This window comes from Arachis ipaensis, chromosome B08 (assembly GCF_000816755.2).
Source record: "Arachis ipaensis cultivar K30076 chromosome B08, Araip1.1, whole genome shotgun sequence".
NCBI classification, from domain to species: domain Eukaryota; kingdom Viridiplantae; phylum Streptophyta; class Magnoliopsida; order Fabales; family Fabaceae; genus Arachis; species Arachis ipaensis.
In genome coordinates, this window is record NC_029792.2 from 20,581,835 (window position 1) to 20,595,345 (window position 13,511).

General features: G+C 30.9%; 2 protein-coding genes across 6 annotated transcripts; one reads left to right on the forward strand and one right to left on the reverse strand.

Annotated features, from left to right (window-relative positions):
* LOC107613946 lies at nucleotides 3,502-7,601 on the forward strand. Of its 3 annotated transcripts, none has more exons than XM_016316146.2 (7): nucleotides 3,508-4,112; nucleotides 4,963-5,040; nucleotides 5,553-5,587; nucleotides 5,690-5,745; nucleotides 6,685-6,780; nucleotides 6,899-6,982; nucleotides 7,139-7,601. In XM_016316146.2, the coding sequence occupies exons 1-6, from the start codon at nucleotides 3,657-3,659 to the stop codon at nucleotides 6,952-6,954; spliced, it is 777 nt and encodes a 258-aa protein (XP_016171632.1). In that variant the 5' UTR covers nucleotides 3,508-3,656; the 3' UTR covers nucleotides 6,955-6,982; nucleotides 7,139-7,601. The 3 variants fall into 3 exon arrangements, with proteins under 3 accessions (XP_020964746.1, XP_016171632.1, XP_016171633.1); XM_016316147.2 differs by having other exon boundaries at nucleotides 7,146-7,511; XM_021109087.1 differs by lacking the exon at nucleotides 4,963-5,040 and having other exon boundaries at nucleotides 3,502-4,112.
* On the reverse strand, nucleotides 6,628-10,398 carry LOC107614245. Of its 3 annotated transcripts, XR_002352139.1 has the most exons (5): nucleotides 10,153-10,393; nucleotides 9,254-9,324; nucleotides 8,662-8,748; nucleotides 8,062-8,158; nucleotides 6,684-6,931 (listed from the first exon to the last, which is right to left on the reverse strand). XR_002352139.1 is itself a non-coding variant. In XM_021109088.1 (4 exons), the coding sequence occupies exons 1-4, from the start codon at nucleotides 10,259-10,261 to the stop codon at nucleotides 6,890-6,892; spliced, it is 309 nt and encodes a 102-aa protein (XP_020964747.1). In that variant the 5' UTR covers nucleotides 10,262-10,398; the 3' UTR covers nucleotides 6,628-6,889. The 3 variants fall into 3 exon arrangements, 2 of the variants coding, with proteins under 2 accessions (XP_020964747.1, XP_016171956.1); XM_021109088.1 differs by lacking the exon at nucleotides 8,062-8,158 and having other exon boundaries at nucleotides 6,628-6,931; nucleotides 10,153-10,398; XM_016316470.2 differs by lacking the exon at nucleotides 6,684-6,931 and having other exon boundaries at nucleotides 7,931-8,158.

Sequence of the window (13,511 nt, forward strand, 5' to 3'; positions counted from 1 at the left end):
TCTTCACAACTTCTAACTATTCCATAACCAAATTTATTAGACAATATTATTTCAATAGGATTATCATGTCCATGATAACCTTTTCATACATAAGAACAATTCTCAATGTATAGCCAATTTATTACTTTCAAAGTATGCCATACGAAAGATGGACATATTTAAAAAAAATTTAAAATATGAAAGTAAATCAAGAAATCTATATTTCTGAAAAAAAATTATTTAGAATCGCGAATGAGTATCTTAGTTGTCAAGTTGTTACTCATACCTATTCCAAATAAATATGATTAAATTATATCCCATACAATTATAATCCCAAATAATTATCTGGTTGTCAGACAATTATTTAACTGAATTATATTTTATACCCCTAGTTGTCTAGGTTCAAGTATAAAATTAATTCTCCTTATACATCATCATATGCATAAATAAATTCTATCTTTGAGTACAAGTCTCCTAATTGTCAGGTTGTTCCTTGTAAACAAGAGATAAATTTATTTTTTTGGCAAACTCCTAACTTTTAGGATTTATCTCAACTGTTAGAGAATTTCTACCAGTATTTATGATTAAATTTTATACTCCTAGGTTGTTTAGGTAAATATAAAATTAAATCCTTAATACATCAAATGTATATACTGATTAGTATCTTGAAAATAAAACTCCTGGTTGTCAGGCCGCTCTTTATAATCAAGAACATTAGAAAAAGTAATTTTTAAAATTATAGTGTTCAAAATACATCAATCAAATCAAAATTTAATTTTTCTTGTACTAACGTTTAGCCTTAAAAAATTATCAAATCAAATTTGACTTTTATATATACACTTATATATATATAAGAAATAAACAAAAGATATTTTGCATCTTATTTCTTTTATTGTGATCAAAATCACAATAAAATTTAATAAATAAATAAAATAAAATAAAATATTTGATTATAAATATAACTTTTATATTAAAAAATGATAATTTAATCGTAATTAAATAATTAACATTGAAATAAATTAACTATTAATTTATTAGAAAACCATCTCAATGGAAATAAATACATCACATGCTTAAAAATAATTTGAATTAATCTTATTAATTCACAAAATTTAAAGAAAATAGGAATAAAGATTTAAACACAAAAAGTCAAAACTCTGATACCACTAAAGGATTACCATGTGTTCATAACACGCAGCGGAAGAAAAAAAAAGTAATCCTTAAAGATCTATTTTGTACTTAAACTTTATTCCAATAATATATAGATCATATTTAAATACCTTTAGACGCTTTAGTAAAAACTTTATTCTTCGATTGTACGAAGACTCTATGCGTATCCACACCGAGACCAACCTTTACTGTCAACTCCTTGACCAATAGACATCTGATCTAAATTGAGAAACCTCTTGCAACTCTTTGCACGGCATAAAATTCTTCTCCAAGAATCAGGCTCACATACGTTTATGTGTGTAGAGGTAACGGAATAAAACTCTTGTTATTCTCGTCTGTGTCACTCATCTCTACTCTTGGCATACATATATATAGTATGAAGTTTGTTGCTGATTTTAAATTTGATTCTCAATTCAAATTTAAATCATATCTTTAAATTCCAAATCTGGATCCTTTAAATTTTATGAATCATATCATAACAATTTAAAACATAATCAATTTGGGTCTCATCCAAATTTATAATTCAAATTCAGAAATAGAATAACTAATTATTCTCAAATCTCATTTAATATTCTCAATTATCATATTATTATTATATTCTTGATGCTAGCAAAGAATATAATAATATTCCATTTGAATTAATATAATTATTTATTTGATCAAATTAAAATAATAATTAAATAATTCTATAACAAAGATTAGAATACTCGTTAGTGTGTGACCCCATAGGTTCAATACTAAGCGGGTAGTAAATTAGTCATACTAAATTTACTAATCAAGGTTGGCATCTAACAACACTCCTCAACGACCCGATAGTTTGAAGTAATGTATTTTTACTAAGAACCTAAGAAGAACAAAGTATAATTCCTTCCATCTTTCCAGCTCTTGGTTAACCTTTAGAGTATGGTTTAATTGTCAAACTCTAACTTGTTACCATTGTTATAATGAACTGTGAATGACCTAAGAAACTCATTTCTTCATTCATTCAATCAACTTGGCCAAGGTTTTATTCATCTCAATCATTATAATTATAGAGCTCAAACTCTTTACCGAGAGTTGACGGATTCCTTATTGACTAATCATTAATTCTACAAATATTTAAATCATACCCAATATCCATTCAACTAGCACCCTAGGGTATTAGGTGTCCGGAATCAAAGTATAATAAATACATTGTTAATTTCTATGACAGTCGCAGGTTAAAGGAAACTCTATTACTATGTTCATCTTGAGAATATCCTATTGACAAATATATGGTAATTATAACCATTAGGAATTCTCAGAGTGAGTCAGTTCAATGGTCATATCTCTATATCCACCATCTATATATATAATTTAATAAATGAGATCTATTAATCTTCATCCAATGAAGATCATTATATATATTGATCTTTCCGGATTATTAATGTCATTTTTAATAATCCTATGACCAAGAACAATTTAGATTAAATTATAAAAGATTTATCTCTCAATATTGTAATTACTATCACAATGATAAATCTCTAAATTTAATCAAGGACGTTATTATATTAATATTTTAATATAATAACAATAACAAATTATTTAACACGTGATTGATTGGATTGTGGTCATACTACTTATTCCCAACAAAATCTTACACATACAAATTAAATTCAACAAAATATTATATAACATTCATACTATTACTAATATAAGTTCACAAATTTTTTTATGATAGCAGTTCTCGTGTGTTACTCTACAAAAGGGTGCATTTAATATTTTATGGTGCAGAATAAAAATTACACCCAGCAATTTCTGATTTGACTTTTTTAAAAAAAAAATACCACGCAATGATTTTTTATTTTATTTAAAAAAAATTCACCCAATAATTTTTTTTATTTTAATTTATTTAGTAAGACAGAAGGGTCATCTAACGATTTTTATTTTAATTTTTATTGTTTGAAAAATAGAAATCTCACCCAATAATTTTTTATTTTATAATTTGTCCCCATATTCTCATAAAATCTCGGAAATCAAATATTTAAAACTTAAACTATATTCCATTTCTTTGCATAACATCAGCAGTATATATTAGGGGCTTTTCTATTTTTCATCAATAAGTTAAATTTTACTACAATCTACCAAAATAGAGAATCAATAAAATTATTTTTTTCGCATATTTAATTTTATTAAAAAATTATAAAAATGTTACTTTTTTAATAAATATAAAATAATTTATTTATAAATTATAAATTATTTTTAATATAAATATTTATTATTTAAATTTTTTTAAGAAAAATTTAATTAAGTTATTTACTCTGGAATTTAGTAGATAAACTCTGATGCCTACGTGGCATGTGGCGCAAAAGCTTCATTGGATTTTTCTTGTGTGTATGTGTGTGTGAAGGAAAACAAATGAGTGTGAAACTAATGTCACATGAGTTCATCACATATCCTCTACAAGGTTCCAGGTTTCAATGTCTAATCCCAAGTTGAACACTTGAAGTTCCAATATAGTACTACTAGATTCATTTCCCTGTCCATAAATGTTGTTTGTTTCCCCCATGACTACACTCGTTCATTTCACGACCCAAGTTTCACACTTGAGGCCCAAGTGCTTCTTCCATGGTGGTGCCACCACATGCAAGAAGAGACCCACTTTCTCTTTCTCTCAGTTGGACTCAAAGTTTTGTTCTTTTCATCTGGGTAGCTACAACTTCAACAACAAGCACATAACTTGCAGAGAGAGGAGGGGATCCTTGTTACTGGGAGGGGCAGTGTTTCGAAATGGGATTTTGTTGGAAGAGAATAAGGGTTGCAAGAGGGTTGTTATAGTGAGGAACAATCAAGGGTTTGGCTTCAATGGTGGTGGTGGTGGTGGTGGAAGAGACGATGGAGCTAATGTTAGGATTTTGGGTAATCTTGCTTTGGCTATTGGATTAACTTATCTTTCAATGACTGGGCAGCTTGGCTGGATTTTGGATGCTATTGTTTCAATTTGGGTATTTTTTTTTTATTACTCTCTCTTGGTTTGGTTTAAACTTAATCGGATCATGTTTAACTTAATCATCTTATAATTGTCACAAAAGTATCAACAGTCCAAATTTATGTGGTATATTATATTACTTCTGGTTTTTGAGTAATTCATCTACTATGTGTTGAGTGATTTAGCACATGCTTAAGCTATTCTATTGATGGCAGGCTCCATTTTCTTAGGTCTGTGTTCAATAATTAATCGATATTTGTCCAAGGATTTTACTACCATCAAACAATGAAATAGGTTTATGCAGCCTTACCCTTGAATAGAGATTAGAGAGAACTGATTTTGTAGCTAGAACCAATGGATTAATGGTATTGAGAGTAATTTGTACTAGTGTAGCATCTAAACCGTTATTGAGAAAACCAATGGTTGCATATTAACTTCTTGAAAGTTGAAACTCTTTTTAGCACATGACCTTATGAGAAGAAAGTACTGTTGAACAAGGTTGAAGATTAATAGCGGATTAGAGAAGAGCTAAATTTTGGTGGTACTTAATCAATTGATTATATGACTTGAAGTTATCATATTCTAGCTGTTTGCAGAGGTAGTATCAGCTCTTGGTGATTGCTTTCACATCCATTTTTCACACTGTAAAATATCAGCATTATTCACTGCAATATATCAGAGAAATTAAAAATAGAAAAGACTATAAGTTGTAAATACTTTATGTAAATTAGTTTTTCTTGGAGAAGAACTTTGATAATTTTTCATTGGTGGTTCCTAGTGTCTTTCAATAAACTTACTCCTTAAAAATTAGCAAGTGTATTAGATCACTCGAGTGGTTTGATTTTCGGTTTTTCCCTTTTCTCCAGATCTTTGCTGTTCTCATACCGGTAGTAGGTATTGGTTTCTTCCTCTGGTGGGCTGGACGAGATATAATGCAAGGCGCTGTGAGGCTTCTTTTAAAATTCACTATCATCATTTTGCTTTTTAACTCGATATTTATTTTTTATGGTATATATTGCAGACTGGCAATTGCTTTGATATATTGCATTTACATGTATAAAGAAGTTATTTGTTCTTGGGAATTTGATTTTTATAGTATAAGAAATTCAACCATGCTACGTGTACACTAAAATCAGTCACCAAGATAAAATACATGTTGGAATACAAATACACATTAAAACTAAATTAAACCAGGCATATATTTATACACAAATACATTGGTGACTGATTTTAGTGTAAGAAATTTTGAAGTGACAGGTACAATACTATAGTTATAGACTGTTTATTTTTTTTATTTTTATTTAATATATACACACACACATCAGACCAGCATCTACATTATTTTGATCCCAATATTTTGTTGCCATCTTTTATGAGTGCTTGGAATATTGAGAATTTTTAATGCTAAGGTGATCTTACCTTTATTGATCTTTTTTCTTTTCTCTTTTCAATGCAGTGTCCAAATTGTGGAAATGATTTTCAGGTTTTCAAGTAAGATTTGCTCAATACATATTGCTAAGTGTGCTTATAGATTATTTGTTTTGTATTGATAGCACTAGCTACCTTCATTTAGTAATCTTTAATATGTTTCAGATCCTCTCTAAATGATGATTTGCAGTTGTGCCCTTTTTGTGGTCAACCTTTTTCTGGTAAGGGCCTAGTTTTTTAGTTGTTTGCTTGTTAGTCCTTAAGTCCTTGCCATTTGTCAGTATTGCACAGAATCATTTCTAGCTTCGGTTGCAAACTACATGATGCATCTTCTGTTACAAATTTTTTATCAATTCTATTAAGTATTAATGGACATTCATGATTTCTTATTCAAGGCATAAATTTGGGATTCTTTTTTTGCACTTAAGAGCATCAAAACCTATTGTTACCAATTAAAACTGTTAATGTTCTAGTTAGGGCCTAACCTAATTTGAAAGCGTGTTGTGCTTGATAGGTGATGACTGATGACTATGTTTTGTTGATACTATTTGCTATACTTTTTGCATGGATACATTATTATCACTTGCATGATAATGAAGCCTCATTCGTAGGTGCTTTTCTGTAATTTTAGACATTCTAATTTACTCTCTCACCATTGGTTACATATCTATACATCTTTTCATAGATATCAGTCTGCACACTGTTAACTTATTTATATGATCAATGAAGTATTGGCTGTGATTTGTGTTTCTTCTCTATGATTCTGATTTTGAACTGCTGAGTTGGTTGCTAACAACTATTGATTTCTGCCTGCTTGAGTGAGATCTGATTTTTCTTTTCGTCTCGAATATAGTGCTAGTCCCATGGTGGTGGGGATGTGCGTGTCAAATGACATGAAAAAATATACATGTTTGAAAGACATGCAACCTTAAAATAGAATGATTCATTAACAGAAATAATGTTTTAAATTATCCCTTAATTTAGGAGAAAATGATGCCCTTCTCTTCATGATTAGCTACAATTTCATTTCAGTTTGGTACCTCAAAAGTAATGCCTTAGAATGCTTTATTATCATGTACAGTTTTTTGTTGAGTACCATTTTATTTTGAGCATCAAAATGTGCATATTTCTCGCTGTTGAAGAATTTACTTTGATATCAGTTGTTGGCAATGAGTTTGTGAAGGACTCCGTGAAGTTTTCAAACCAATCTACAACATTTGGACAAGCATTCAACAATTTCTCCGGTTCTAGAAATGGTAACCTTGAAAGTACAATTTATTGAATACAATGTAACTAACTCCAATGATCTATTCTTTTTACTATCCTTCAATCTTGATTTGATGACGTTATGTGTCATCGTTTATGTCATTGCAGAGAAAGATTCGAGTAGAGCGATTGATGTTGAAGCTGAAATCAAAGACGCAGATTGAGTATTCACATCACAACCATAACAAGTTGGTAAGTATTCACAGAAAAAGAGAAAACAACACTTGGATGTTATCTATGCTCAAAATCCACCTTTATAGGATCCAATTAGGATGAGGAATAGTTAATAATGACACAGATGTCTTAGTATTTGCTAAGAATTTTTGGTGCTGTTTCTTATCAACTTAGGTTGCAGCATTACAAGGTGGAATTGAAGTTGTCAAGGTAAAGATGTGGCTGCAGAATACATTTTCCTTTGTACTGGAAGACACAAGGAAAAAATGTTACAGATATATTGATAGACAGGACAGGAGTATGGTGAGAACATTGCAATTGTAATATAAGATTTTGACAGTGATGTTTCTCATGTCATACCTCTATATTATGTGCTTACTACAGAACATAGTTATTTTTGGTAGGGGAAGGTAGTTGCATTTTTTTTCATTGTTATGACATGTTACAAGTTACCAGTCTCAGCAATTTCTCAGTTATTTGTAAGTTGTAAAACATTGAAGTTATACATAATGGGTGTTTATGAATTTTGATTCTGGAAAAGAGAAAAGAAGGGAAGGGCTCTAACCTAAGTGTAAGGTACTATGCTTTTGTGGATGGGAATCCTGGAAATTTTTTAATGGGATTTTATTTTCATCCATTTCTGAGATTAAAAGCATATATGTTTGATTTTGGTTACACAAAAATAGCTTCCCTTTCTTCATTATAATAAAATAAGTTAAACATATTCTAGTGTTAATGCATATGTTTAGTTGTGTATCACAAATAATATCAAAGGTAGATCAATTTCAATTTACAAGAATTCGTCTCATATGTACCAGTATGTACCAAAGGGCATACAATACGGTTGACGAATATCATGTTATGAAAGAGTTTAATCAAAGTTAAAATTCAAATCCAGCAGCCAAGCTTCTAACCTACAAAATGCTAAAACCTTTGATGATAATTTGCATGGTAATAGAAATACCATAACGGTAAATAATTCTCTAAAAGGTGTTATTATTTATTCCCAAACCATTTTTATGTGTCATGTACATGTACAAGCCACCACAAATGCCCAAAACTGGCATGTCTCGTCACAAAGTAAATTAACACAATACCTATAACTAAATCTAAGTAGAGCAACTTATTAAGCAATTGGTATATCGTTTCTATGGAGTAACAACCTCAAGCCTTGTTTGGTGCTTCTCCAACTTTCTGCAGCAAGACATGACAAGATGAGTCCTAAGCAAGTTGGTATGATGCACAGAAAATCCGAAAATAAAATTTGTGAATGATATATGAATGGTAGAATATGCATTTAGCCTAATCATGCGTGTCACATTTAGCATATCTAACTGAAATTCGGAACCTCATGAACTAGGTTGGTAATTTCATGAATTGAAGAAAGAGAACCCAAACTTAGAAGCCATGCCAATTACAATTCAGTAATGATATATCTTCCCGAACATCTTCCTAAATATTCTCCTGATTTCTAAATAAAGAGTGAGAACATAAAAAGCACTCATTAGTTTCTTTGTTTATAAATTAGAAGGATAATAATTTCTCATCAAGTTTTTGTAGATTTAAATGTAACAAGCAAACATAGAAACTTTATCAAGTAAAATCATGAAAAGAAGATAAATTGCCCCGCAAATTCAGTGTGTAAGAAGCAGTCACAAAACTGAATTCGGACTTCCAATGAAGGTAAAATTATGTACCTCTTCTTTGTTGCCCTTGCCTCTAGTGAAGAACTTGTAAGTCCCATAGATGAATGCGCCCCACCCAGCCAACGAAACAAGCACAAACTGCAATGGCAGAAGATTCAGAAATACTTAAAATATTACCATACACAAATATCATGGAAACGAGACAATGAAGTCCCCCTTTGAATATTAGCTTGTGATCTTTTCTATCCCATGAGTAAACGGTAGTGTTTTAATACGAATGAGAGAAGTTCTTTTAGATTTCAATGTCAATATGAGTTGTATGCAGAGAGACCGATCTCGTCACATGCTAATTGGCTGATACACAACTTAGTGATATATCTTTCTTCCTCCTCCCCCTTCAAAGTGTGCAATGTGAAAGAGTTTGGCATGTCTCCACATATATGTAGTGTCAAGCATGTTTGACTTAGTGTTTATGCTTCAGCTCGAATTCAAAAAGCAGATCAAGAGTACACATGCAAGGAAGAAAAAATTCCAGTGGCATATTCTTGCAGATAACATGATTTGCCATCAAACACATGGTCAATCAGGAAAATCATTAACCAAGATATATTAGACAGATCCAAAAACACAGAAAGTTACTCACATGTTCTTCTTTCCACCTAGACGGACTCGTTGGGTCCTCCCAAATATTCACCTTTGGAGGCCCATGAGGATCTGCAATATATAAAGGTAATATAGGAAAGTGATTCATTATAAAATGGGGAGGATGTATTTCATTTCATCTGTCATTCCACTTGGATCAGAGGTTTATATTCAGTATCAACCCATTTCTAACACGTTATGACATTAAGCTCCATGGCTGAGAAAATATCAATATGAAAATCATGAATATGTGGACTCTTCTTGTTATAATAACATTAATACATCCCTGCTACATTAAGACACTTTCCCACAAGATATAGCATACAGTCATAGTTCCTTATTAGGGCCCCATCATGAATATAATTCAACAATCAACATAGTACAGAATTGGAAAAATCAAACACTGCTCATTTAGATTCATTTTATGTGTGTTTGTCAAAAGACAGGTACCAACTCTTAGTAATTAGTGCGAAGACACTATGCCATTGACAGAACTAAGATCAAGATGCAGCATTGCATGTCAACACAAAATTATAGATGCTATGATTGCTATCCATACACAAAGTACTTTATCTATCTATGTATCTATTCATTTATTTATTTTCATAGAAGGAATTCCCATTCCCTTATGCAGTGATTTATTTTCCGACATTATTATAAACCATCCAATAAAAATTGAGTCAGTTATACATAAAACATGTTTGGAAATTGGAATAATTGATTGGCACATAACCTAAAAGCCTACAATGCAAATCCTACGCAAGATTTCATACAAAAACTAAAACTTTTCAGCAACAAACATAAATAAATACATAAGAGCAAATTCTTCAACATGCAATAGAACAATAGATTTGTAACCACGAGACAAGAGAAAATTGTTCAAGAAAAGGAAATAGTTACCGCCGCCGCCAGCCATGCCACGGCGGTGAAGGAGAGAATGGGGTTTGATAGAGGAAAGGCGAGTCATGTTGGAGGCTTGTCGAGCCGCCGCAGCAGTCCACGCCGCCATGCTTCACCACCGATCGAATATTCGCTTCTTCAGACACTGAGAGAGAGAGAGAGAGAGACAGAGTCTACTAGATACAAGAAGGTGCCACCGTTAAGAAATTCTATTATAAAAATAAGGGAAAGGGAAAAAGAAAAAGAAAAGCTAAATGACCTGAAAATTTTAAGGGCAAAGGACTTTTATTTTAGGCTTATTGAATATTTGCTTTCTTCAATTTTTAAGATGTTAGTCATATTTTTGTGAGTTAAGTTTTACATTCGTCCCTAAAATTATATTGAAGATTTATAGTAGTCTCTGAAATTAATAGTTATTTATATTTGTCTCTAAAATTATATTCCAAAATCAAATTCGTCCTTTCGATACATTTTATCTATCTAGCGCCACTACAAAATTAATCTAGACTCCTTCTTGACATGCTGGCCAGCTAACTGCTAACAGACGTAGACTAGTAAATTTTTACGGTAGAATTTAATCTCTAAATCAAAATTAAAAATTCTAATTCCCAAATTTGATTACCATTCTTGCAGTATCCTCTCTTTTTTCTCTTTTTTTTCTCCATCTTCAAATTAGACTAAATGAGATATATAGAAAGTTGTTCAAAAATACATACTATAAATAATAAAATATACAATATTTAAAGACAAGCTCTTCAAAGGAGAAAAAATCAAATATAGACTAGTTGAAAAGTTCCAAAGCTTACCTTTTTCCTGTAATTATGTAACTTTATCATCAATTATAGAGTGCTTTACTTTAAGAATTTTTCTTTCAAAACTCAACTCCTTCTAAAGACATCTATAACATTAACATAATTAAATAGATTTAGAAATCAGTATCAATGTTAAACAACTGTCAATACCCAAAGACTATCTAACTAAAAGTTAGTGATTATAACAATTTAAAAAAAAAATATATGATAAGATTAAGATCAACAAAAATAAAATAACAAAGACTTTCTCTCAAGATACCCATACTAAGAAAAAATAAACAAAAGTGATCAAAATATTTATGCATCTAAAAGTAATAAAAAGATTTTAATAGATGTTCAAAACAGGGGTACAAAACGTTGGTAGTCAACCAAGTTGGGTTGGTAGTCAACCAAGTTGGGTTGGTAGTCAACCAAGTTGGGTTGGTCTAGTGGTTAGCTCACTAGTCCGCTTAAGTAAGTGTCGGGGGTTCGAATCCCGCCTTGTGCATGCAGCAACCCATTGGCCAGCGGCAAACCCTTAAATGGAGCTCAGTACCGCGATGAATTCAAGCAAAACACACTATTTAGTTGATTAAATTCTAATACAACATTCTAATTCTAATTCTAAATCAGTTACCCTTGCAGCCACATCATCTTCAAGAATTGGACTAATCAACTTCATTTAGCTTTATATTTCAGTCCAACTAACAACTTGAAAAAATTTATAAACCAAAAGAGGGTATAAGATCTTAGGATATTTGGCTCTTATCAGCTTTCATACACAATATTAGTACTCAAATCAAAATATTAGTACTCAAATAAAAATTCTTGTGGTAATTAGCAGTAGGTCTAATTTTAATGTACAAATTTAAACATTTTATCAATGCTAGCTACAAAGATTATAATTCTATAGATAATATTTTGTGGTGGAAAGTGATCTAAATTTAAATACACATCTACTTTAAAGTTTCATTGCACTGTCCTTCAAATTAACACATTTCCATTGTTTCTATCATGCTGGTCTGAAGCTTGTGAAGCCTAAATGAAGGAAAAATGAGTTTTAGACAAATAAGCAATACAAATAAAAACACTACCAACAATCGGTCATCTAGTTATTTTTAAATCAAATTGGGGGATTAGGATTTTCAACTTTGATTTAGGGACCAAATTGCACATAAAAGTTTACTAATCCACGTTAGCTAGCTGTTACCTAACCAGCGTGACACGAAAGAGTCCAGATCAGTTTTCCAGTGACGTCAGATGGACCGAATGTGCCGAAAAAATGAATCTGAATCTCGGAGTACAACTTCAGGGATGAATATAGGTAACTATTAATTTCAGGGACTATTATTAGTCTTGAGTGTAACTTCAGGGACCACTTTTAGGCTTAATTCTATTTGGACTAATTCATCCACCATGTGAATTCTTTAGATACTTTATGGTCTAATAGATGCATCTCCGAGATGGTCACATATATACTTATTGTCTTCCTGTCGTTTGCAAGATTACATGCTCAAATTATATAATTAAAAGCACATTTTCTAGAAAATCCAATCAAAGCAATTCGCCTTAATAATGTTGGTGAATTCACTTCCCAAACTTTTGATGCTTATTGTATGGCTAATGGAATAAGTGTTGAACATCTAGTAACTCATGTTCACACACAAAATGGGTTAACAGAATCACTTATTAAACGCATTCAATTAATTGCTAAACCCTTACTAGCGATACATGAAGCAAGTCACGAGTGTTTTTTGTTGAGGAATTTAATCCAATATATTCTGTTATCATGTGGATTGACTGACCATAAAATAGTTCTTTTGAAGATAATAAAACATGTATTGCTCAACTTAAAGGTGGAAACATCAAAAGTGATAAAGCAAAACATATTTCTCCCAAATTCTTCTTCACTCGTGGCCTTCAAAATAATGGACTATTGATGTCTAATAGATCAGCTCGAGTAATAATTTAGTAGATTTATTTACAAAGTCACTTCTAAAATCATCCTTTGAAAAATTCGTACATCAGATTGGGATACGCCAATTTTAAGATATTAAATAATGTCGACAACAAGAGAAGGCTGCACTTTTTTTTTCTTGGTCGAGTTTTTTTTTGTCCCTATTAGGTTTTTTTTCTGACAAAGTTTTTAACGAGGCAGTTCTCATCACCAAGGATATTGTACTCTTTTTTCTTCACTAAAATTTTTTTATTGAGATTTTCTTTAATAAAATTTTAACGAAGCATATTTTTAATGAACATTTAAGGAAAAGTGTTGCAATATGAATGCCTATCAATTAAACATCCATGAATTATTCTTCCAATCAAAACTATTTGGGCAGTTCAAACTTTGAACGGTGGACGATGCAAAATTTTTAAAGTTAGACTGAACATTAATGAAGTTAGGAAAAGAGAAGGTTTCAAGGTGTATAAATAGAGCAACATAACACGAGACACAGAAAAAAAAAAACACAGTAAAATATTACATACACTTTTACTTACATAAATAATATATGTCTATAAAAGAGTAAATATAATATTAATGTATTATTTCAGTTATATAGAGATACC